This window comes from Paralichthys olivaceus, chromosome 8, assembly GCF_024713975.1.
Source record: "Paralichthys olivaceus isolate ysfri-2021 chromosome 8, ASM2471397v2, whole genome shotgun sequence".
NCBI lineage: Eukaryota > Metazoa > Chordata > Actinopteri > Pleuronectiformes > Paralichthyidae > Paralichthys > Paralichthys olivaceus.
This window is the reverse complement of record NC_091100.1, coordinates 20,203,499-20,231,021: the sequence shown is the minus strand read 5'-3', so window position 1 is coordinate 20,231,021 and position 27,523 is coordinate 20,203,499. Positions and strand designations below refer to the sequence as shown.

At 42.7% G+C, this 27,523-nt stretch overlaps 1 protein-coding gene across 1 annotated transcript in view; it reads right to left on the bottom strand.

Moving 5' to 3' along the window:
* xylt1 (xylosyltransferase I) overlaps positions 1-27,523 on the bottom strand; it is a 79,497-nt gene that overhangs the window by 36,459 nt on the left and 15,515 nt on the right. The window contains exon 2 of the mRNA XM_069530304.1: positions 1,170-1,758. Coding sequence (XP_069386405.1) covers positions 1,170-1,758 — 589 coding nt within the window. The remainder of the gene's footprint in view (positions 1-1,169; positions 1,759-27,523) is intronic.

Here is a 27,523-nt window from a genome sequence, read left to right as displayed (position 1 = left end):
ACCGTGTTGGTGGATCGTGGATCATGATGGTGGATCATGTTTGTAATCGTTATCATGGATGGTGATTGTGGTGGCAGCTAATTGCATATTGTGGTGGTGGATCGTTATCTATACACGGCATCTGTTGCTCTTCTGTCTGTCCTTGGAGAGGGATCCCTCACATGTGGCTCTCTCTGAGGTTTCTTTTCTGGTAGCTTTTCCTTAATGTTGTTGAGGTTTGAGGGCAGAGAATGTTGCACCATGTTAAGCCCTATGAGAAAATTTGTGATTTGTGAACATGGGCAATGATAATGAAATTCGATTGATTGATTGATGGAGGTAGCGTTTCAGATGATGGCTGGCGCTTTAAGCGATGGGAGCCATATTAAAGCAGATTACAGGCTCCAAGGCTCAGGCAGTTAGAGACATGTTGGAGCAGGAAGAAGTTCATGAGCTTTAGGGGAAAGGCAGTCGTTTACAATAAAAGCTAATTGTATGAGCTTTTAGTGTTTTTATTTCATGTTTCTTTCTGCTTCAGATGCAGAGAACTAAACGTTTTTATAAACATTGGCAATTCTGTTGGTTTTCAAACATCAAATAGGTTTGCAGTGCGTTTCTGTTCTGTACCTTTGGTTTTAAGAGGTTAAATATTTTACTGTACTATGAGCACGTACCTTGTTGTGTTACATCCTCTAACCCCATATTATTGTCCCTCTTCATCCATTGAACCGAGTCAGTAGATTTTGTTGACTGATAGTCCATACTTTTCTTACTGGTGTTAAGTGAACAGGACTGAGCTGGAAAAACATGACGCCTCATGCTTCCATGCTCCAATCGATCAAAATGTGGAGACATTTGTCAATCAAACGCACACAGACCAGATGGAGGTTACACTATCAATAAATATTCATTATTGGACATTTGCTCCTGTACTTTGGAAGAATTGACACCATGTTTTCAGGAGCTTGAGGTATCTGTGCGGCATCAGACACTGTACAACACCCAACTAATTTGGACTCAATACTCTTGAATCAGATGTGCCCTCGTAGTCAAGCTTGATAGATATCGACCCATTCAGTGAGAGGATTTTTGTGCAGAATACAAAGTGACTGTTCTACCTCCCCAGGAATAACAATTTGAATGAACTAAAATCAAATAATCAATCATTTTAATTATAGCTATGGACTCACCCTCAAGGTGGCAGTAACGAGTGACCTTCTCAGGCATTAACTGCCCTTCCTTGTGTCTGCAGTACACCTCGGCGATCTGTTGCCGACACTCCTTGCTCTTGGCTCTGGACAGAGCTGAAATGGCTTCCTTCCCACTGATCTCGCACCTGGGTGGCTGGTCGTAGGTCACCTCCAGCGGCGATGCAGTCGCCTGCCTCCAGTGGGGGTGCTGATGTCTGTGCTGCGACTGGGCCTGCTGGGCCTGTGAGGCACGGTGCTGTTGCCGCTGAACTTCCGCGACGCCCTGACCAACTAGGTAGGAGGAGTTGTTGCCTACCGCTAGTGGCTGGTGGCCGACGGGCAGTACTTCATTTGAGCTGCGGCTCAGCCCGGGGGAGTTGTCCCGCCAGGCCTGCTGCTGCGCATGGGCTTTCTCCTGCAGGTGCTCCCGCTGCTGCTTGCTGCTCGTGGCCCCAACAGACTGCCGGTGTGGCTGCGAGCGAGCACCAAAGTTACTATTGTCTATGTTGTCAAAGTCTTTTGGCACAGAGTTCTCGTTGTTGCTGTCGACTCTACTTTTCTCCTTCGGCCGGTGGGAGTAATATCCATCCTGGTATGAAGAGAAAGAAGAAGGGGAGAAAGACAAGGGATGCATTGGGAGGGGGAGAGAGAAAGGAGTCAGAGGGGGGACACAAACAACAAAAACAAGATCAGAAATGAGTGAGCGTGGTGCATATCAAATTGATTAACAATCAATGGAGCATGTTTGAGTGGTCAGCGCTGTGTTGGACCGTGAGGCATGAAATTAAGTAGCAAGCTACCGAGTGTGAGGACTACAAGGTGCAACTTAACAGGAGGTGATGCAGGGGCTGAGGGCTTCACTGCGATCAGATTAGCCCCCGTTTCAATTAAATTCTCCCTCAAATGGGCCCAGCACTCCGTAAACAGATTACCAAGGAGGGATAAAGGGACAAAATTTGACTGTGAGTTTGTGAGGTTGTTAAGTGTGTTTATGTATGTCTGTGTGTGTGTGTGTGTGTGTGTGTGTGTGTGTGTCTGTGTCTGTGTGTGTGTGTGTGTGTGTGTGTGTGTGTGTGCATTCCTTTTTTACTGGTGCCACGAGAGAAATGTGAAGAAATCGTCGTGGTGTGGCGTGTGACTGGAAAGGCTGCACTTGTCAGCGTTGTGTGTCTGCATATATGAGATAGTGTGTGCGAACGTCTGAATGTACAATTTCCCTATCTTTCCAGCAGAATGGGCTAAAAGCGAAGGAGCGGAACAGGGGCTGGCAGAAAAGAGGAGGGGAAAAAAAGGGCGCTGAGCTAAAGTGGGGGAGCGCATGGCAAAGGAGCGCTGACACGAGACATGAGTTCTGCTCCCAGGAAGCGCTGGCATGTTCCGGAGAGATGTGCCACAATGCATCAAACGGAAAAGTAAGGTAGATTCCCGGCCGCCACAACTTGCTAGACACAAACGGCAGCCGGAGAAAGATAGAGCTCATTACAGGGATCCCTGATGTGTTTGTCCATTTACGAGACACAGAAAAAGTGGAGAGAAAAGAGAGCAAGAGATAGGGGGTGGGTGCTAAATGCAATATGAGGCATGTGACACAGACCAGCAGGAGATAGAGGAGACACAGGGTGAGATGTGCCTGTGAGCCAGGTTCTCTGCATGGAAATGTTTTTCCAACCCCTAAAGCCAGGTCTGTTATCAGCCCATCAACCGTCTTTCTCTCTGCAAACACCTTGTACCAGCACAATTACACAAAGGTGGCTGGATGACACATTTTCACACACTGAAAAAACAGGGAGGTGGTAAAGGAGAAACAATAAAAACTGGATGAAGAACAAGGAGAACAACATTCTAATGTCAGCTCATTTTTTAAGCTTGCTTGGGAGAGGGTTTTTATTTTTTATTTTTTTTGAGTGTATACCTTTTTTCCCCTCTCCTCCTCCTCTCTCCTCCTCCTCTCCCCTCCCCTCTCCCCTCCTCTCTTATCCTCTCCTCTCCTGACTTTTCTTGACTCTTTGCCTCCACTTTCCTTCACACTTCTCTTCACACATCCCGATTCCACCCCTCTGCTCCGCTCCTTTCACCTCTCATCCCTTCTGCTCCACATCCTGTTCCCCTTCTCTCATCGCCTGTTCCGCAATTCTCGTCTCTCGCACCTTCTTTTCTCCCCTCTCTCTCTTTTTCCCCTTCATTCTTGGCTTCATCTCAGCTCCTGCCTGTCATAACCCCATCTCACGTCCTCCCCTGCCCTCCTTGCCTTTCTCTACTTTCTTCAGCGAGCCAGTTTAAACAGACCGTGTTGTCTGAATGGCAGAACCTGCTAATCCTGCGTGTAACAGCTGCTTAGGGCAGTGATCACCTAAAAAGAAATCTCCACTTGCCGACTTTCAAAGGGAATGCTTTAGGAGGCTAATCCATGCAGTGCAAGTCGCTGGATGTTTGCAGAGGTGAAATGAGTCTGTGTGCATTCACGATTATGTGTGTACAGTGCATGCTTCTCGTGGATTTTCACTTGAGTGTATGTGTTTAAGGGGGAGAGAGAGAGACAGTGAGTAAGGTAGAGGTGCCATGTGTTTGCCCTGGTGAAATGGATACTCCCACTTTGAGTCCCACGGCAAGAGACATGAGAAGATAAGGGAGAGACAACTAAACTGGAAAAATGTCAAAGCAAGCAAATATAATACCACAATTATTTTATCACAGAGCTTTTTGATGAGTGATAAATCATTTATGTCTTTTTCAGACTATTTTTTGACAATTACCAAATATTTATTGGTTCCTGTTCCTCTTTTTTGGTCTTTTATCATATTAAGATAAATACTAGGTTTTGATTTTGCTGCTGGTCGGATGTAACATTTAAATATTTGTAAACTTAGGCTACTGTATATTGCAGTGCTATTTCTAATATTAAATTACAAGGAACAGGAAGACTCAAAGAAATAAGTAAACTCTAGCTCTCTGCACATTCTCTTATCACTGCTTTCTCACTAACTATTAAAATTTAAATGTGCGAAAAACGTCTTTACGACCAGAGGCATATCTCTCTGTACTGTATAGCAAAGCATATGGGTTACCATTGGGCTATACAGCTAATATACAGCTCATTATTATGCCATAGTCTTGAGTTTGTGCAGTTTGGTGCATATCCAAATAAAAATCGATCTAATGGATTTAAATGTGGTTTCAGAAGGAGAATGTTGGAGGTATCCACTCAACTGAGTGACAATCTACTTTGATATTTAATGATGAGAGTTAGATGATGAGGGTCTAGAAAGACTGTAACCTGGGTACATGTAGCTTTGCTCTGCCCAAACATAACAATATCTAACTGACTAATTGATCATCTCATCATTGTAGAGTGACCTGACTGCATTTAGAATCACCTATTCAAATGCATCCCAGCGGGTCGTAATTGTTTTATTTAGGGGAGGAAAAGAGAAGCAAAAAGCATCACGAAGATGTTGATTTGCTTTAAATGAATTGACTCAGATAAGAATCAGAGGAGGTTAGCCCCATGTGGCCCTGGAGTGGAAATGAGTAGTATGAGTAGTATTTGCGGTGAGGAGATTTTTCTCTGGATTAACAATCTTGTGCCCCCTTCTTCCCTCCCACTCCTCCCCCTCCTCCCGTGAGCAAAGGACTCCAGTGGCCGTGTTGCTCTTTAATCTTGGGGACCAGGCCCTAAAGCAGGAAGTGGGGGGGCACAGAATTAATAGTAGGGGCAGCAACTGGAGATAGGGCCTGCATGCGTACTGGACTGCAGACGCAGGTGGAAGCTGGGGGTAGCTATCGATTGTTGCAGGGGATATGTTTTCTACTCTCTGGGAGTGCTTGGGAGGCCAAACCAGGATTGCCTGGCATGTGTTGTGCTGGCTGCACACACACACACACACACACACACACACACACACACACACACACTAGTCTCTCCGAGCACTGCTGTGAGGTGAGAAAAAGGCAGAGGTACGTGCTAATATCATCCATCACTGGTAGGTACATATAGAGGGAAAGAAAGGCCTGTAGGGCTGGGAGTTTCAGCACCCCCACCAGCCCCCTATTGGGAATGGTTCAGTCCATTTCTCAACACAGAGCTGGCCCTTTCCACTTTCCCTCATTTCCTCTGCCACAGGGGGAAATATTTCACCTGTCCTTTTCCTCTCCCCTTCTCCCGATCTCCTGTGCACCAGAGAGATAGAGAGGGAGAGAGAGAGAGAGAGAGAGAGAGAGGAAAAGAGAGAGAAAGGGCCACATATCTCTCTCTCAGCACATGTCCAGCTTCGACTTACTCCTCCTCCACCTCCTCCCCCCCGACCCACGCATCATCCCTCGTTCTAGGAAGGAAAGCAGTTCATCTACTCTGCCCCCTCACCTCCTCCCTGATGCCATCATTTACCGTTGCTGGGCGAGGGAGTGCAAGGTAGCAGCACATATCAGTTTCACCCCATCCTCTCGGCACCCTTGCTTTAAAAGACATCATTCCTATGGGGAGGCGAGCTGAGATAAGCTACTGCGTGTGTCAGCAGTGCGTACGAGTGTAACGGCTCTCCAAATCCACAGATTGGTTCAAATTCTTTTTTTCTCTCTCCATCATGAGCTCATTAAACCAGCCTAACTTTTACTACAGCCGTGATCGTGATTGTCATGCAACACACAAAGCTACAAACAATCAAATAACTGTAGTGTGGAATATTTATGAAGTTTCTACTTTGCCCTCTTTTTAATTAGAATACAGATTTTGTGTAACTGCGATAATTGTGAATTATTATTCTTTTAAAAAAAATCAATACTGTTGTGCACCTGCAGTCGTAAATTGCGGTGTCTTGGTTCAGTCTTCTTTAAATATAAGGTTGTGGCTGTATTGGGTTTTTGGTCTCGGTTTCAGAATCATCACACCACTTCGCATCACATAAACTGTTGCATGCAGACCACACTACAATGTACATAAACAAATAGGCAAGAGCAGACCGTCCACTCACTGGGAGAGTAGCAGGCTGTTGGGTAACTTCAGCAGTGCGTGGGGCAGCTTCCGCTACGACCTGCCCGCCATGTGGCTAACAAGCTCAGATTAATTACCTGGATTGAATCCCTGTGTTACTCTGAGCAAGACGTGGCATCTGGCATCATGACACGGGAGACTGATACGCTGACAGACTTTAGTTCACAGCTGCTCTGGCACCCCAGGACACAGCATAGGAGAGATGAGCCGGGGTAGAGCGGGGTTGACCTAAATGCTTAGTGACGTCTTAGAAAGTCTTACTTATCGTAGCTTATCAGCTGCAAGTTTGGGGGCGAGAACAGCTGTTCCTTTCTATGTCTGTAGATTCACGGTTTAGGTATCAAAGCCCAGAGTTTTTCAAAGGATCTAAAGTGTTGAAACTGACAATGAGAAAGAATCATGCTGGAAACAGGGTAAAGACATATATAGATGAGTCATGGAGAGTTTTTTTTCATCCTTCAGTCAATTGGATTTCATAAAAGTTATTATGCTTGGTTCCACTATCTGGGGGTTTCATTGTATTTTGTCCTCTAGTTATTTCCTTTGTCGCTGCAACCTCTCTTTCTTTTCCTCCTTACAGCCAATCCCTTCAATGTTCAATCGCTTTCAATCTCCAGAGGCCAAAACCACAGGAATGCTAGTCACATGTAATGTAATTGTGTACATGTTTGTGTGTGCGTGTATGCGTGCATGCAAATGCATGATTAGCCGCGACTCTGAATGAACAGTATGGGTTTGGTATGCACAGAAGCCTCTTATTGTGTGCCCTGTGACAAGCCCCGAGGCAAAGTGGTGAAAAGGGAGGGTGCCTTTGTGTGTGTGTGTGTGTGCAATTGTGGACCAATACCTAGAAAAGACAGTGAGAAGAGCAGAAATTGACTTTTTAGTTGAAAAATTTAGATCTGGAGAAAGGGGGCATTGTCTGAAAAGAAAGCTAAAAAGGTAAAATAAGGAAAAGGGCTTCTCTTCTGGGAATCTTCCTAATCAGACAAATTATTGCAATCGGTTGAACCACAGAACAAAAGATCAGCGTCTTCCAGATACAAAGATCCAAGGGTTGAGACCGGTGGGTATTCACCAGGACCAGAGGGCAGAGGTGATCTCACAAACTGCTGTGGAATCCCTCTTCTTTCTTTTGGATAGTCTTGTGCTGTAATTATATGGTTTCACTGACTATATTTGCACACATGGATTTGAACTGGGCAGGAACTCAAAAAGCCCAGACTTCTGCACAGACACGAGGAAGACATGAGTTTCTCTTCCTCAAAACAATTTCTTTTCCAAATACAGCAAAACTCTGCACGAAACCCACAAAGATACATATGAAGAAATATATTAACTGTGGTTCTGTGATGAGTTTCCTCAAGGCCAGAGTGGAATTAAAAAAATACTTTTGCTTCCCTCACAATATATTTCCATTCCACAGAAGTATTGTCTGTGATCTCTCATAATAGTTTCCCCCCCAGAGCTCTACTCGTGTACACATAACGCTCAGCCCACTCTGATGGCCTGTTGATATGTGAGCATAACCCAGAATCATCTATTTATATTTGTAGTTGCTGACGGTTAGCACAAAGTGAATGCAGTTTGCTGTAGTGCCAGTACGCCTTTCTCATAAAGGAGGATTAAGCCCATCACAGTAAGAAAGCTTGTGCTAAGCTAAACTAATCAAGTGGTATCAATCTTCTCATCTAACTCTTGGCAAGAGAGTAAATAAGAGTATTTCCCTAGTGACAAACCATTCGTATAAAGAGGATATGTGCTGTGGCTGGATTTATGGATTATATCATCATCGTGCAAGTATTATGCAAGAAGAAAAACACATAACCAGAGCCGTTTTCAGACATGAACTCCAGAGAATTTCCGTAAAATTGGGTCAGGACTTTCCCTGGAGTTTGCCTTTCACACATGAACAACGCAGCAGGAGATCGTGAGCTGGGACATGTCCTCAGGGTTCAGGTCAGGGGTGGTAGCAGGCGGAGACAGAACGTAACATATTCATTCTACTGCGGGGTCCATCTTTATCACCAAAAACTCTCTTGACATCTTGGTAATTTTCTTCTACACATGTGGCACCACTTTTTCACCCCTTTCACTTCCCTGCACCAAATGAATCCTCCGGAATCTCTTGCTTTCACATGGGCTAATTTCATTTTCTGTCTGTCAGGATAAATTCAACATTTGCATTGTCACATACAGCTCTGGAGAATAACAGGAGATTATCTGGTGTCCAGTGCATGTCACAAAGCAGCTAAGGTAGTTTGTGAGTATGAATAAAATACAATGAAAGTTAGGTTAAAGATAATAAAAGAGGTTAATTATGAGTTTCAGAAATACTTTACTGCAGTTAGCCTCCTATGTGCCAAGTGTTGATTCAGTACCACCTCACTACACGTTTAATACAGTCACTTATATGTTTAATTAGCTTCCTCCTGTAGTGGAATACACTTTACTTTTCCTGGTCACTAATACTTCATGTAGCATGATCACACATGATCTACACTCAGTCTTGGCCATTTAAAAGTTCTTTCTCCAGGCTGTTTTGAGTACTTAGAATCAGAGAATTCCAGCTTATTCATCTTTCGCACTTACTACAAGTCACTCTGGATAAAAGCATTGGATAACTGCTTGAAAGATAAATTATGTCAACTAATGGGCATAATTTAATTTAGCTGTGAAAATGCTACAGTAGAATAAAAATTGAAACTACAATAAAGTGTTGAAATCAAGATTATTCTCTTCTGGAGCTTTTTACCTAAATTAGATTAAAGAGGAATGGGGTTGAGAGACGACCTCAAATAACCTCAAAGACTTACTCTGAGTGTGTACCAACAACAAGGAGGCTCACACTGTGAACAACATCTGAGCTAAAATCCCCAAAGCATGTGGCAAAAGTGAAGCCGGTCTGCCTGAGTCTCACGAGGTCTGGTTCTCCCCTTAAAAATCGTTACTCGGAAACCCAGCAGCTTACTTACTGTAGGAGGATTACTCAACACACACACAAACGTCTCTCTTTGCTAACTTGTTCTGTGTACTATTTTAAATACACATACAATTGGTAAAAACACAAATCTGCAGACTCACACACTTGTCACTCATTTATTACAAGTGTGTGTGTGTGTGTTTGTCTGCTGTGTAGGCAGCAGCGGCCAGAGACCAGACCAGGTATAAAGTCTGGTGGTGTGAGAGCCTCAGTATATACTGGAAGTTAAAGAAAAATCTGCCAAGTCAGCAATTTACACCACACTTCTTTCACAAGATATTGTATGTGCTTAACCAATCCATCGCAGAACAAAATATACGAATAGAATAAGATGATTTCTATTTCCATCAATGTTCATTTCTATATCAAAATAATAATATGTCTGTCTGCTGCACCACCCCTCACCTGAACACTTATGGCAGCTGTGACTGAGGGGGGGTAGAGTGGTCGTCCTCCAAGTGGTGGTTCGATCCCAATTTCCCCCTTCCTGCATACCAAAGTGTCCTTGAGCAAGATACTGAACCCCAAAATTTGCACAGATGCCCTATATGAATGCATGTTTGAATGGGTGAGTGGCAAAAGAAAAGTGCTATACAGACCATTACCATAGCAACCTGGAGATATCCGTGTTGTTATGAGTGTGTATAGGCAGAGAACCTCCAACTGCATTGTGCATGTGTGACTGGCAAACTGTGGAGAAAGTCTGGACCCCCAGCATTAGATAACTTGTCTAGATGAATACAAAACTATCATCTGTAGTTATAAACTAGTGATAAACAGGCTTTCCTAATGTGACACATTTGTGACTTACCAGCTCGGAATTTACAACTTCTGGCATAAAACATCTTCCTTGCAGCTAGTCTTGCTAACATCTGCTAAAGCTGCAAATCCACCCGAGTACACTGTATTTTAGTACAATTTACAAGAACATATATATACTGAAACTATGTATTTTCATCAAAAACAAAATTGTAGTCGGCTTGTGATATTGTTTTTAATGTTCTGATGAGTGGATTATCTGACAAGACTTATAGAAAGATTCAGGGAAGTTCACAAATAAAATACTTTCTTTTATGAGAGCAATCTATTAGAATGACTATCAACATAAGAAAGTTAAACTGTAATAAGTCTACATCTGGCTGAGGTCTAAAGATTATAATAACAATAGCTTGAATTGATATAGCACCCTCAAGCCAAATGTTTTGCAATACTACTTTCTACCAAGTTTAAATAAGTTCTGACTTCAGAATGGCTGCACTGCAATCGAGAAACCTCGTTGGTCACAATCAGAGGTTTGCAACCCAATACAGTGCTGAAATATTTATCTCTAACCTCATTGTAGTCAATGTCCTATTGTTGAATACAATGAAATTATATATGCCCACTCAAATGTCTTCTTTTCTTCTCAAACCCACTTCCTGTCCTCCCTCCATGGGTGAACCCAGGGAGTTTCCAGATGACAACAGGAATCTAAATCATATGTACAGTGTATTAGGTCTATATCTCAGGGGCATGAAAGCCTGTTAGCAAGACGAGGCGAGAAGATACCGGCAATTCCCCTGCTGTGTCCCTTTCCCCCCTCCTCCATCTTATATCGTCCTCTTATTTTCCACTGTGAATAAACCCCACAACTTTACATCTCCAGCTCTGAATGGGGCCCATCAAGCCATTTCTGAGCCATATCTCTCACAAGGGCATGAAAAAGTCTTACCCTCCCTTCCCTCCCCTCGTCTCTGCACACCTCCCTGTTCAGCCATGAAATGACACCCCTATTTAATCAATTGTGAATCATGAAATTTTGCACAAGAGACTCCTTTTCTTTACACTTGACAGTGATTGAACTGCACAGCCATGCAATTCCATTCACCACGGCGATGAGAAGAAAGGGGAGTGGGGGAGGAGCCGCGTCTCTATGCAGAGTCCATGTGTATGTGTGTGTGGGAGATGAAGGCGATTTCCCTGTGACATCATGGGCCTCTGCTGAATGGCACCGCAACAGAGGGTCCCTTCTGTGAATTGAGTCCACGTGGTCGGACGGCACAGTGGGATCCTACAGCTGATCTATAGGGGTGCGAAGGAGGGGTGTGTGTGTGGGTGTGTGGGTGTGCGTGTGTGTGTGTTTGTGTGTGTGGGTGAGAGAGGGAGAGAGTGAGTGTGTATGTGCCATAGATGAAAAGCCCTTCACAAAGTTTTTACTGAGGCCCCAAAAATACTGGTGGTTAAGAATAGCAGCGATGCAGAAGAAAAAAGGGGTATCAGAGAGATTACAAGTAGATGGGGGTGGAGGGGATATAGCGAGACAAAGAAGAACAAGTGAAAAGATGAGTAGGAGATCAACAGAGAGAGAGAGGAGGAAGGGGGAAGAGACCACTGATTAGAAAGACCCCCATCCCCTTTCTTTCTTTCGGATGAATGGACTGTGGGAATGACAAGTCAATGTATGATGTAAGGTCTGTGGTGAGAGTGTCAGGGAACATAGCTGAGATTCCAGGCATCCGTGTGACATAGCTGTGACACGGCATGACCCCAGAGTGACCCTGATGCAGTGGTCAGCGGGGTCACGCTGGGTGGGTCAGGTCCTTTAAGCCACAGTGGGACAGAAATGACAAGCTCCGTGTTTTATCCAAGATCCATTCAAATGCTGTATCATCCATTTTATTGAATGAGGTTGCATGTCCTTGTGTGTGTGTGTGTGTGTCACTCCTGTGTTCGGAAATATGAGTACAGCATGCTAATGATGTTCAAATATATCGCAATGGTGGGAGCTTTTGGTTGCACTTTCACAATGCAACCAGAAATTGTGTCTGTAGCACAAGATTCCAGAAGCACTTAATTATGTGACACAACTGACTGAGAGAAATAATACTACATTACTTTTTTCCCCAAATGATTAACTATTAACATAAAATATGACTCAAAGGGACAAAAAAAGAATCCTAAAATCAACCGAGGCGGCACAATCTTTCTTGTTTCTAGCCCCACCATCAGTTTTTTGGACTAAAATATCTCAGTAACTACTAAGACATTCATACATCACTTTTTTTCTTGTGACATCATCAGATCAATATTCAGTTATGTTAACCATAGAAATTAGCAGGCAATCACACGAGCCGTTTTCAGAGATGCACTCCGGAAAATGGGGTTCAATCTGCCTTTGTCCTTTCGCATATGAAGAACGTAGAAGGGGAATGTCCACATCATCGATGGGAGGGGTGGCGCAGCATGCAGGAGGCAGGACATAACGTATAAATTCTGCTGTGATCACATGTCTTTGTTTACAGCCCATTGAGACCAGTGTCAGCAATTATCACCAAAAAGTCTCGAATCTTGTTGTCTTTCTAAGTCTGTTTCTTCTATGTGTATGAAACCTTTGTTATCTGCTTGCGTCTGTCACATGTTAGTAGATTTTTTCTGAGGATCTCCTGCTGCTTTCTCGCATGAGCTCATTCAGCCATTATTCCATAGTTTTTACGAGCAAGAGAAACTCTGCAGAAAGTCTGTAGCAACTGACATTTGAGTTCTCACATCCAAAGTAGTCGAAACAAACCCAACTCAATATCCAATGCTGCCTTGTGACTGAGCTTTCAAGCACATTGAACAGTTCTCTATCCTGCTGATGAAGTATGCTAACGTGGCTGAGAGTTATAAATTGTTTTGTCAACTATTTCCAAAGTTAAAAATTAAATGTCAAGCTCAAGGTTTCTGGGATTGTCAGAAGGAAACATTACCTTCTTATCAAAGGTAATAACAGTCCTGGGGATTGCTTTAAATTGTTTTGATATATTTCCAATTACACATCTGCTTTCATTGGAAACTTAGGCACTTGTTAATTACATTTATTAATTATGTTTTGATTTCCAAGTACGTCTGATGACTCAGATGCACAACATACCTCTCTGAAAGAGTCTTAACGTGGATTCAAATGGGGCTCACGTCTTGTCACATGTCATCTCTCTCTGTCCCATTTGTATACAATTGTCAAGATGAAGCTCTACAGCTCTGGAGAAGAACGCAATATGGCTACATCAGGACCAGACTATCATTAAGAGGCATATTTCTGGGAACACAATTTTGCAAATGACATAAACCGCCAGTGACCTCAAAATACAAAGAGAATATGTACTATGCACAGAGGTTAGAGCTCTTCTTTCTTAACACCCGCAGAGGAAACTAATTTCTGTGCACAGACTGATGATGGAATGAAAAACAAGATGAAAAGATGGAAGAGAGACACAATTTTAATCACCTGAGGTTTATTTCTACGAGCTTAATTGTCCTATCAGCCAAACTGCATCGACAGCAGAAGGTTATTTAGAAAGCTACAGACTAGAGAAAGTAAAAGTTAAGGGTAAACAGGAGAGAAAAAACTTTTGCCTATGATTAAATGTGATGGTGACACTGTGGTCGCCTGGCAGCCTGTTTTAAATCAGCATCATAAAGGCAATAATCTCCATTCTCTGAAAACACATGACAATTCATGCAACAGGAAGCAGATTGTGTACTCAACCATTGGTCGGTTAGTAGGTGAAAATGCTATGAATGAGGAGCAACAGTGGCAAAAAGTAAGGCTGCCTCCACATCATTATGTTTTCATTTTAAAATTGCATTTTTAAAATACACTGGGTATGTGCAAACTGGTGAAAACAGGAAGCAGGCAAGTCTAAAGTTGGTTCCTTGGTAGCAGATGTCCCAGAATTTCTTGGAACCTGTTACTGAGAGGAACTTGTATTTTGGTCACCAGTGACCACTAGGTGACTAGTGGTTATGTTTCATGTTGCAGATGAATACCCCTCACCTCACCCCCCTATTCCAAACATGAAAGAGAACCTGTGGTAGCCTTCAATTGGCATAAAAACTAAAAAGGGTTTAGTTTAGTTTGTCCAATTTAGACTACTGTGAAAAACATGGTGAAGACTCTTTCCCAATGTAAATATGAAGAATTGGAATATAAAGGGTCCATTCTAGGGTGAAGAAAACAAAACAATACAATTTAGATGAAACACACAAGTGAAAACATCACTTAATTAACTACTTAACTTCACCTTAATCTTACACACTGAACCTTTAATTTTTACCATTGTTGTTGTTCATTCGTAGTATTAACCAGTTGCAGAGTGGATGATCTGCCTGTGTACATGACTGCTCATGTGATATGTGTTTTAAAGTTAGTGTGGATGGGGATTATAACTGATAGAGAACTAAAGTGCCTGGGTGGGCAAAGGTAAGGTTAAAACTCCAATTTAGAATGAATTTGAAAACTTTGGAGTAGTGTGCAAGTTGTTGGTCTGGTACTTGTCAAGACAGCTGGGGTGAAAATCATCTGTCAGGATGCAGAACAAATGTTTTTCCAAAAGGGTAAATGGCCCAGTTGTTGCATTCACATTTGCTTGATTCCTTTTGCATATTAAGCAGTTAAACATTTTGTCATGAATGTAAATTTCCAAACGATTATAAATCATTCATTTGGAAGTCACATCATGAGGACAGATTTGCATGCAAACAACAAATACAACCAACTAATGACAGTTATGTGAGCAGCTGTCTTACCCTCATTGGTTTGTACAGTCATGCTTGGTCACCACAAAATGAAGGAAAAAAAGAGAGTCCAATAACAATCTACAGTTTGAGAGGAATGTGGCTGATAACTTTCTAAAGTCACAAATGTCTGTCTGACTTATCTGTGTGAGATAACGATCATTGGGATACAGGGAGAGTGGGGGGAGGTGGAGAGAGTGAAGGTGAGGAGTTAAGCACCTAAGCTAGCAATAATGAGCAGAGAGACGGCTGATACGATCTTCTCGTCTGACACCCAGATCATTAAAACCTCTAAATGATTGAAGGCTCCACTGTCCAGCACAGCACACCCTGAAGCAGGAAGGAGATTTAAGACTTTAGGCTGTTTTCAGAGTTATTTTAAGGATCAAAGGAAAAAAAATCTACGGCCTACTGATAAATGTTTACCCGGAGAACATTTTGTACACTGGCTCTGCTAATACACAAAATGAGTCTTTAGTCCCTTTGTGGCAGAATTAGTTTCCCTTCTTGCAACAATTACAGTAACAGTATTTATCAAAGGAGCTAATGATTAATTATAATCCTGTATGGAATGCAACGGCTCTAACTGATTTTCCTAACCAGCCAAGGTTTTTATCCTGGCATCATTTCCCTCTGATCAGCATTGTCCTTTTAAAGCAATAGACTAGCTCAAGTCACTTGTAAAAGATGACTGGAGAAACAGTTAGTTTATAACGCAGTCCTTACATTTTAGTATAAAAGAGTCTGGCTGAAGCTCTTAATATATTATTCTTTTATTGTTAGAAATAAAATGTATACCAAGTTAGTGAGTATTAAATCTGAGGCTGATGGAGACATCATTAGTTTTGCAGGTTTTTGGGCATAAATATATAAGCATATGACAAGTTGTAATTTTCACCCAACTAAAGTTATTACAATTCCTCTCTATACTAAATTTCAGGACACTCAATCCAATGATTCTTGAGATATTTCAATCCAATTTATAAATGTTAACCTCATACTGGTGCAAATAGTGGTGGTATAGGAATACATTGCTTATGATTTCTGATATCTCTATGGGCCTTGTAATTTTTGCTAATGCCCAGTGGTCACTGCCCTTCTGTGTGTTGAGTTCCGTGTGCTGTGTCCACCTACAGATGGGTTTAAAGCAAAGGTTCAATTTCCAGATTGTATGTAGCATGATTGTGTGTGCATGATTGATGCAGGACGATGATAAAAGCAATCTTAAATCTTAATCTAATGCCAAACCCTGTCTAGAAAAAATGGAATGTCTTCCTTGGCCAGTGGGTCACATATTATTTTTTATCACTTATTTGACTAGGTAAGTTAAATACAAGCACACTCAAACTGAATGTACCAACTTGCAGTAGTAAAGATAATGAAAGGCAGATATATTGATATATTGACAGAGGAAATTAGTTTTTGTCTGGAAAAGCACAACGTATGCATGTTCCCACTATAGCCTGTGATTTTTATATGACGAACCCAGACGTCATCTCAAGTTTGTGAACATAACATATTAACACCTTTAAACAATTATTTACAAGCACACATGCAATTTTGCAGCAACTCTGTCTAATCAGCAAAACTGCTAAGGGTGCTGGAGAACAACATGTGCTGTGCTTCTCTTCTCATTGTTGACTTTCCAATACTAATCCCACCTCAGAACAGCACGCAGTCTCTCCAAGCAATCCAGGCAAACCTTTTTACCCTGACATCAAAAGCCATTTGTTGGCAGCAGGGATGCCGGACCAGGCCACACCCAAAACAAGTCATAACACAGTCTGGTCAAATTACAATGTTCACCTCCCCCATTTCTACCCTTAAAGGGCACCTTAATATCCCCTCCACCACCTGGCTGGCATCAAAGCCCAGAAACCCAGTGCTTAACAGGGAGACACATCAGCAACAATTTTGGGCTTTCATTTCCTTCTACGCAGCGGGGGTGCGCAGGAGACATGCCGTGGCCTGGGCTCAGTGTGAGAGAGAAAAAGACAGGAGGTAGACAGGGAGTCTCTTTTGCAGCCAATAATGTCTGTAATTTGTCCAAGGATTGAGGAGCAAGAGACAACGAAAGGACCTGGTGCACCACTCATTCAACTGAAAGCACCTTTTTGCGCCTGTGTGTGTTTGCATTTGTGTAATTAGCAGCAGTGTGTTACAGCCATCTTGATTGGCTGCAAGATTGCTGGACAACAGGAATCCCCCCACCCCACCCCACCCCCACCGTCCAAACTTCCCACCCTCAGCAGCACGTGTGTGGTTTGGCACGACAATGGACAGACACACAAGTGGACAGATGTTTCCACACACACATATGCTCACATTGATACACACAGGTGGGCACTTGATGTAAAACTGCAGTGAATGCGATACCATGCTCATAATATCACACACACTCACACACATGGAGATACACGGTATCTCCTTGCCGCCTCTCCTCCAGTCTTGCCTGCTGGCCCTGCATGGCCTCTCCACACCCACCATATGCTAACTGCTGGAAGAGAGCTGTAATTTGTAAATGATTTAACCTTTTAATAGAGAAAAGATGAGGTTGGCTACAGTTGAATCCCTGTGGATGTGAAGCCAGAGAAGAAAAATAAGGATTGGAGCTGTGATTTAGACAACGTTTAATTGTACTGTCCAATTATCTGTGCGGTTCGTGTACTGACGTGATTTGCCTTTTTGAATGTGTGTATGTCTATGTGTGTGTTTGTGTCTGAATGTGCACTTGTTGTTGGATTCTTACTTGAGGATAAATCTGTGAGCATGCAAGTGTGTGTGTGTGTGTGTGTGTGTGTGTGTGTGTGTGGTTTTCAAAACAAGCTGCTGCCAAGGCTTAGCTGATAGGCTAATTAAGCTCACCACAGGGAATAAATGTTTCCTCTCTGCCTGCCATTTGTCACACCTGGCACGGAAATGTCACTGGGAAAAGACACACAGACCCACACACACACAGACCCCCACACACACACTAAGACACACACACACTCACACACGCACAGTGGGAGAAGTGAAGAGGCAAACAGAGCTACTGTGTGAAAGGAAGTGGAAGCAGAAAAAAGGAGAAAGAGGCAAAGAGAGACGTACGAGACACAGACTTACAGCAGCAGAAGAAAAGATGCAGAGAACTGCGCAAATGAGAAACGATGATTAAAAAACACAAGTGAGAAAAGCGAAACTGGAGAGAGAGAGAAGCTTTCTGAGCTCTGCCAGACAACAGCATTTCAAACACCACTGAGCCTCTTTAGAATACCATTTCAGCTAAATAAAAACACGAGTGTGTTTCTTTCAACTCCAGCTGAAGTGAAGTTGCAGTTACACACTCCTGACTCAATACCCCATAACCTTCCGTCTTCACTCTTTGGCCTTTATTTATTTATATTTAATTTCGTTATTTAGTTTTGCTTTGTTTTTAGTAGAAGTAGAAGCATATTCTGTGAAACCAAGGTGTTCTTGTCTGTCACATTTTCTGAATCTTAACAAAATCTTGATAGATCAACTACACATGCTATTATCTATAAAGTTGTTACTGTCCATGCAGACACCTCAAGTGGCATGCGATTCAGTTCTCTCCCTTACGTGAGAACATGTCTTAATTTCATGTCAGTGTACCTGTCACTAGGATTCTGTTGCACATGAGAGGGACCCCCCTCTACCGCCATAGATTGAATGACTCCTGTGAGAGATGCTGACATAATATTTCACGAGGTATTGACAAAAATGTTGAAAAATCTGTCAATACTAAGGAAACAAACATTTCTGGATCTCTCTCTCCAAATTTAATGGTTCACCACTGGCCCGATATGCCCCATCCTCAACCATAATTCTGCACAACATTTTCATCCAATGGTTTAGATGTAGAGGTGGACTGACTGACATCCTCTCCAACCACCACTAGTATGGCTAAAAAAGATATTATCTATTTTAATGGGCAAACAGAAGTGTATAACAACAGGTTGGTGGATAAAAACCAACCTTGGCCGCAGCAGTCAGTCAGACCTCCTCCCCTGAGGTACCATGTTTGCCATCTTATACTTTAGTCCCCTCTTTCTTTTCTCTATTTCAAACTCGCACACATCAGCAATCTCCACTCTGAAATTTGCTGGTCTTTACAAGCGTGACAACTTAAGTAGAGTGTAGCCCCACAGCTATTGTAACACTATCACCAATAGCCACCAACACAGACTTGCTGGTGCTGCTCAGGAGAGCTGAGAACCACACACCTAAAACAGCCTACAGGATTTTTAAGGTGTGAGGAATGATGACAGAAATTATGTAAAGCCTTCCCCAGCTGACGCAAGGTTTTTGAGTGGGGGGGAAAATCCTCTTTTGATACCACCATCTATTGTTAGATTGAAACAAATGACCTGTTGTTGTTGTGGAGTTCAGCTTAAAAATTCTGAACCAACACTACAAGTCTGGATTGCACAGTGTGGTTCTGAGTGCTGGAATGTGGCACTAAAATGCATTGGGGGGCAATTGTCTTTCATCTCTGCTCACTTGAAACGCAAACTGAAACCGTTGTTCATTTGCAAGCAGTTATTATCCAATAGATTAGATATATCATCCATTTCAGAGCAGACGTTTTTCATTGTCAAAACTCTGATGAAATCCAACTTTGTGAATTGATGGAGATTGAAATTAAAGTGAGAGCTCACTGCACAAACAATGTGAGGGTGCACACTGGTGTGCCATTGTCAAAGCACAAGGAACATTCTGCAGCTGTGCAAGACAATGAAGGCTGTGAAGCCGCAACATTAGGGATGCTGCACCAGACTATTTTTTTTCTCCATCCATTGCTTAAATTCATGCATGCCACATGATGTTATTTCCATAGATCACTTTAAAGGGAAGTGGAATCAAAGATTTTGTACTTTACTGAAGCACACTGGCATCAGAGGCTCCCTGATGCTTGCCTTTCTCATCTTTGTTTTACAGAGTCCTCTTATCTGACTTTTGTCAACATGTCACTTAGTCATCCTTAACTAACACCAATCTTGGTTACCAGCTGTCCTCCCTTCCTCCTCCTCCCAATGCACTCTCCCTCATTGTTCAGCCCATCTCCTTCCTCCCCTGTGCTGACAATCGACACTTTGCCATTGCCGTCATCTGCTCTAATACACGCTACACATCGAGGCTGACAGCGTCCGTATGGTCCCGTCCTGCCCAGCACAGCAGAAACATGTTGGCCCCATATGGAGCTTCCGCACAAAGGGAATATATCTGGGATGGCTGTGGGAGCCAATGAGGATGTTAGGTGGATGATGATAATAGACTTTCATAATGCACCTGTGCAGTAATGATGTGGGAACCTTAAGCAGCTTAAACCGCAGGGTGGTACTATTTTGATGAAGCTCTGTAGCTTCCTGGCTCTCTCTATCTTCCTTTTTTCTCATATTCCATTTTCATTTCACAGTTTCACCAGGAAGTTTCTCAAACTTTCAACCTGCAGCACCGTTCCTTTTCTCTTTTCACATGTCTCCAAAAGTTCTGCATGTACTCAGATGGTTAATACAAGGGCACCAACTCGCTCTGTTGTTGTTAACGGCCAATGTTCCCATCCACCAGCGATAAAGGAGAAGAAGAGCAGAAATCAGACAGTATTGGAGCTTGCGCCTCTTAATCTCCCCTCCTCCGGCTCAGCCTAACTGACGTTTTCTTAATTTATTCCTCTCAGGATTCCAGCATTTTAATTAGGTCACTCCAAATCTCCTCCCACGCAGTGTTATTCCGAAAAAACTTTTTTATTTCATCGTGTTTGTCATTTGACTCTTCCGTCTCTCATTCTCTCTCTTCCTTTCTTTCCTTTCTCGCACTTGACAGTTTTGCTCAGCGGGTTATCTTCCTAATGATGTGCGCTGGTTTTTCTGACTAAATCCTGCTGCTGCCAAAAGTAAATACTGCAGAGGTAAATACATAATTGAATCTAGATTTAAATAAGTGACTAGCTTTAAATAAAGAAATCTCTTTTTCAGTGTCCCTGTGGTTGAGGACAATGACGAGATTTGTGAAAAAGAAAAATCAAAAACTGTGAGGCAAACTTTTAGAAATAAAGTTGTTCCAACTGATGCCGTCTGACAGTGTCTGTACTGTATGCACAGGAATATGTATAACTTAACACATTTTGCATTAGTTTGTTCTTTAGACTTTATGATACTATGCCTGTGTATGTGAGCTTGTTTGCTCTCTCCTATAAGAGAAGAGCGTATATTCTGTGAGTTGGACCTCAGTATGCCAGCAGTCTTGGCTTATCTCCAGCCTCAATGGAAACTAGAGGTAATTACTTTTCTACAAAGCGTCTGACAAGGCAAAAATCCTTTACACGTTTTTCCATCGGCACAGCAGGACATTTACTATGACTACTTGTTTTGCTGAAGGGGTCTAACACACAACTACCTTTCTGGTTGCAATTCTCTTTTACGATCGTAGGTGTAAGGCCCTGACACACTGAGCTGAGCTGTCAGCTCTCAGGCGCCTTTGGATTGTGGTGTGGCACCATTGGCTCTAGTTTGACCTTATTATCCATGATGAAGATGATGATGTTTTTCTTGGATTGGATTGAGGAACAGTCTACTGCTACATATAAATCAGTCTTTGTTGTGCCTTCAATAGCAACTTTAAGAGACGTAAGAGATGTAAATGTCAGTCATGTAATGAGAAGCTAAAAGGAAAGTAAGTGAGTGGTACCATCACAGCAATACACTCACTTTCACTTACGCTTTTAAAAACAGTATCTGGTAAGTATGCTTTACTAGGGGTCTCTTAATCAAAACAATAACGAAAGCTTTTTTTGCTGATGTCATGAAGCAGTGTAGGATCATGGGAGTTGTCTACCTGCCATGACTCAGATGCAAATCATCTACACAAATAACGCATCAATTAAAGTTTTATTCACGTTACGCAGCAAACGGCCATGAATTATGACAAATACAAACAGTGTAGGAAAAAACTGTCAACTAGCTATCAACCAGTGTTTTTCCTTTGTCATGTTGTTTGCTGCAGAAGTTCAAACATAGAAAGGCAAAGCGACAAGTTAAGTAGCTATGACACAATAAAAATGACGAAAATAAAGATTATAGGGTTATATATCAACTATATGGATAAATGATCCAATAATATTCCAATAACACATACTAATTATGTTGCTAAAGACAATTTAATCTCATCTCCAAGCATATTATGACAATTAATCCCAATCAGACTACAACCTGTGTTCAGCATATGGAGGATAATTTGGCATCAGTGAAAAAGTTTGTAATTTTAATGTTCTGATATGTTTAGGGTTTGTCTTCCTGATGATAAGAAACTGAGATAATTAGAGATGGAGAAGAAAAAGCCAACTGAAATAACAGAATTTTTTTTTTTTTTTTATTAAAATGACACACTAATCAAGTTATTTTAGATCTGAAAGTCTGTACAGTCCCACTGTGCTCTCTGATATGCACAAGGAAGTCCCCATGTTTCAAGAATAAGTGCACTGGTCAATTAAAGTATTTCCTGTCTGGGTTTTGTCTATACTTCTTCTTTTCCTGTTATGGGGACGGGAAGTAGGGAGGGGAAACTCATGTCATCATTGTCCACTCTCATTTACATGCTCTGTACACAGTTTAGATATGAAAAGACACACACACACACACACACATCTGTCACTCCCACACACACCAAAACATGTTCATCATCTTCCTCAGTCGGTCCACTCTCCTCTCCTGCTCTGCTTTAGAGACAAGAGTGACTCAGTTCTCCAGATGAACGCCGGCAAGATCCTGTTCCACCACAGTCCGACCACCTCCGATCAGACTTTCCTACCACAACTCTGAGCAGTTCATCCTGCGATACTGGTGTGTGGACTGTGCTCTGGATGCCGATCCACAAGAATGAGTCAGAGCTAGGCTACATCTCTACGAGGCCCAAGGATTGCTAATCCATGACCTTCTGAGGAAGATAAGCTGAGAATGTCGGCTCTATCTTCACCACACTGCAGTGAGGGTTATAAGGGCTGAGCTCGAGCTTTGTAGTCTCATATGCTCGAGGGTTTGGCTAAAGCGGCTCTCTGCGACTGCAGGATCATGCCTCAGCTCTGCATCGAGAGCAGACCCGGCCAAATGAGTGCAGCAATTATGTGGTTAGCCTTGGCAAGTGGTGGAGGGTAGCTGATTATTGGTATAGCTGAAGGCCTGGAAGATGGAGGCATGGATAGCCGGCTACAGCGGTGCACTGTGTGGCAAACAGAAACCAGGCTGGGGCTAAACTTGCTCTGTCTGAGAGGAAACTGTTAAAGAGCCACACAGAGCCTCCTCTGTGTGTGTGTGTGTGTGTGTGTGTGTGTGTGTCTGTGTGACCGATGCAGCCAGGAGGAGTACCTTTCCTGAGCTCTGTAGGGATAGCTGAGGTTCGCTGGGTTCAGTCACACTGTGAATGCAAAGATTGCTTTGTGTGTACATTGTTTGGGATTGTGCAGCACTGTAATGTGGCAAAAAATGTGTCTCATGTTACCAGATCATTCACCTCTATAGCCAGATTCATGTGAATATGCAAAATAATCTGTTGGCAAGGGACAGGATTTTGGGGCCGGAGGCCTCCTAGCTTCCATTTCTAGTTTGATCCCGTTTGAGCAGGTTTGGTTGCCTGCAGGTAAAAAAAACAGTCTGTATGGAGAGCAAGCAGGCAGAAGATATTAACCGAAATGCATCGGCTAACATATTTTTAATTTATCTGCATTCATATCCAGATAACTGTTGTTAGAGATAAGCCAAAAACTCGTCTGGACCTAAAACACCAAAGAGCGTCACTGTCACACTAAAATAAGCTCTAGACAAAATGTCTTTTTGTAAACCATCACCTTGGTGTATGTTAAACTCTTCTTGGATGGTCATATGTGAGCATTTGTTACTAAATCAGATCACAAACCCTCCCTACTCTCACTGTATTGTGGGGAAGATTCAACAATTATATTACCATGCAAAACTAATTCTAATACAAAGTGACAGATCAAACCTAATGCTTACTAGAAGGCTACATAAGCAAACCATATGGGCATGTCACCATAGTAGAGACAGCTTCTGCTGCACTAATCACTTTGACATAGCAGATGCACAGACTGAGGCATTATTGGCAAAATTAAAGCTACTTTCCTCCATTTTAACAGTGTGAAACAGCTGTCCAAAATTTGAGAGCAAACCAGGGAGAGAGAGAAAAGATGAGGAAGAGAAAGCGCAAGAGAAGGCAATGAGGAATGGAGCGATGGCCAATAGCCAGACCCTGCAGCGACTCAGATCAGATCCCCCAGAGGTAAGGATTAGGATTCTGATCCAGATTTTAGGCTGGATTTGGGGCTTTTTGCTCAAGCTGGCCCCCTCTGAAATTCTGGGTTTGCTCAGTGATGTCAGTCATATTCTTTCTCCCTCCCTCTCTTTCTCGGTGCGTTTGTGAGGGTGTGTGTGTGCGTGGGAAACAAAGAAACAGAGAAAGTGCTCACGGCCATCGCTTGGTATTCAGAGTATGTTGCGGACAGTGCCACAGAAGGAGCAGTTAGCCAGTCCGGCAGCATTAATTTGTCAGCATATCCGAGCAAAAAATCCTTTGGGGCCCCTGGGAGCCAAAGCAGGAGTGCAGAGGGCCTGGAGTGACCCAGCATGCGCTAAATACACACAGCTGTGCACCGATGTGAAAAACACACAAAAATGTGGGTATCCTTCACAATGACTGCATACTAATATTGACACGTGTATGACGGATATTCACATTTAGTTCCATTGCTCCCCTCATCAGCACCACACTACGACATAAAGGAACACACAGCTGCAGTGTTGTATTAACAGCTGCAGTAGAGAAGGGTCAAAGACAGTGAACGTCATGCAGCCTGTGTCCTCTGAATCATCGGGCCCGCTGCAGGCTGACATGCCATGTGGAGCACCACGCATACACACACACACGAGATGGGGAGAGCTAACACCTTTCCTGACCTTTGATGTTCAATGCAGCATGCACATATATCCTCATCCTACCCCACTAATACGCACACGTGTGCACACACACACACACACACTCACAGTCTTAAGCTTCTTTCAGACATGTACTGAACTCCACAGTTCCTCCATATTTACTCTAGAGGTGGTGCACGTGTGAACGCAAATGTCTGAGTGAGACGCTTCGCAGTTTCTGTGAACTTTTTCCGTCTGGCCTCCTAGTATTAAGTCTGTAGAAATCCAGGAGGATTCTATGCGAGAACACAGCAGGGGATCCTTCACTGGATTCACCGCAAGTGAGTGGGGGAGTTGGCGCTTCTAATTCGTGACAGATGCAAAAATTTAAAAAATGAAAAGAAAACAAATATTTTCAAACACGTAGAAGACACAGACGAACATTTTTAGAGAGTTTTTGGTGATAAGAGCTCACACTGGTGTGTTTTCAAGAAAATCATGTTATCTCCACAGCGGAGTGAATACATCACTTCCTGCCTCTGCCTGCTGCACCCGGCTGCTCCACCTCTTGCCTGAATAATACGGAGGATATGTTGCTGTTGTCTGTGCAGAAAACCTCTCGCGTGTTGTGCATGTGTGAAAGGCAAACTGCGGGTAAACTCCATAGCCAGTTCTCTGGATTTTACCTGGCTGTACAGTCATGTCTAACTCTTACCCTAACCTTAAAACATGTTTTCCGTGTGGGGACGAAAAACTAAGCCCCATACCATTAAATTTTAATGTGCAGACAAGTCCCCAGGTGACTGTATAAATACACAAAGGTCCCCATGTCACAAGTAATACCTACACCCAACACAGGCACACACACACACACACACACATGAATAGTGCGTACAGCCACGGGCTATCATAAACTCACATTGGCTTCATACATTAAATATAAGTAATACATTGTTCTGGATTTTTCTGAGATCAAACTGTTTGATCTCTGGCATCTCTGTCACTCAAACCAGGCACTGCATCTATAATTCAGCATATACGCTACAGCACACTGGGGGTTATGTCCTTACTTAATTTCTTTCAAGTCAAATAAATGTAAGCGAATTAGAGTACACCCGGTGTCACTGGTGTATACTTACATACATGGTGTAGGTAAAATAGGATTGATACGACAATGTGCTTAACAAGACTTCATGAGAGAGAGGACGTACTGTGCACCTACCAGTGCAGTGAATCTTTACTATGAAAGAGAAAAATGCAGAAAACATTTTATTAATGCTTTGAAACCACTGGAAAACTACTAGCAGGCTATGTGTTAGGCTGAGTAAATATATCGCTCAAGGTCACCTTACTTACTGATTCTGGAGCTTTTGACAACATCATACGATTGTTGGTGAAGCCCATGTGATGCTTCTCACGCCCGCACAGCTGGCCAATTCATGGCGTGAGGTGGGTTTTTGAAATGTTACAGAAATGTTCGGACTAAACCACCCACCAACAGGAGATTGAGGAGATATACAGGGAGAGACTCCTTACCAAGTATGTTCACATGAAGACAAGTACAGATGTATTCAACTACATTCGTGACAAAAAAAACTTACAGGCAGTGGGGGAGTTGAGAACAAGACTGAAATGAGCACATGTGGTCGATGTCAGAAAGTCAGCGAACCTTGTGCTGAGACTGTTTTGACAAGTTCTACCACCAAGGTCAAGGAACCGTCAAGCTCAAAGCGTGGATAAAACCACAGTGGGGTGGGAAAACACATATTTCTAATTGTCCTTCACAAGCGCAGGTTAATGCTCAACTCGAGTCACATACTCGGTACGCCAAAGAACTAGGCTGATACATGGTGTAATGATGATGTACACCAAAGTGAAGGTCTCACACTGGTAATAACGGGGATAAGTTTTATCACATGTGGCTCTCATCTCAAATAGCCTGTGATAAGATAGAGCAGCCAAATCCAGCCGAGCGGTGAAAGCTGCAATGTCCAGGCAACCAGAACCAAAGGGGGTTTAACCTCAAGTGCAGAAGTAACTCAGACAGTACAGAGATGACAAAGAGTCTGAGACTTAGATGATCAAAAAATCAGGTTTTCTACTATGAAAATAATAAATTCAAAATTATGATCAAACCCTGGATAAAACCATTGCACAACACTACCAAATAACCTATATTTCCCAAAAAGAAAATGTGCTAATTTGAATGTAAATGTACTAATTGTCCCTGCATATAAACGTGGAGGTTCATATTCACTGCTACTGGTACCACGCACCAGCACAACCACCAACCTCCCAATTAAATGGAATAATTGCAGCAGATGTAATATACAAAGGCTATATTCAGACTCTATTAAGTAAGAAAAAGAAAGGAGAAGAAGAATTTAAAAAAAGGTAGAAGAATAATTCTGAGATGCTAATACGCCTCCTACTCATTAATCTCCACTGCTGCCACTGGACATAATGCCAGAGAAAATATAGTCCTAGTCCTTTGATTATTTCTTCCCACCTTAGAGCAACACACTCACATCAGGCAAACGGTTACCAACTCATTACAGTCCTCCTCTATTGCTGTTAAATTGCAGTCATTTGTGTCTCTTAGGCAAATGGACTGAGTGCTCAGCCTGCAGACGTGCCCCGGCTCAATTATAATTGTCTTGACCAAATCTCTTTCTCAGCAGTTAAGACAATTGTGTCTGTGTGCCTCTGGAAGACATGTGAACTGTATGTGCAATAGGTTAATATTAATGTACAGGAGGCTAATATTAATAAACAGGCAAGCTTGCTCTCATGCTGAAGTTACAGTTTATACAGCAGCTAGTTTTGCAGGTATAGGTACAGTACGGTAGCCTATCCGGTGTACTCACATTTCAACCCCAACATCCTTTTTTCACACTATGAAAAAGGTTATCATACCATGTACACT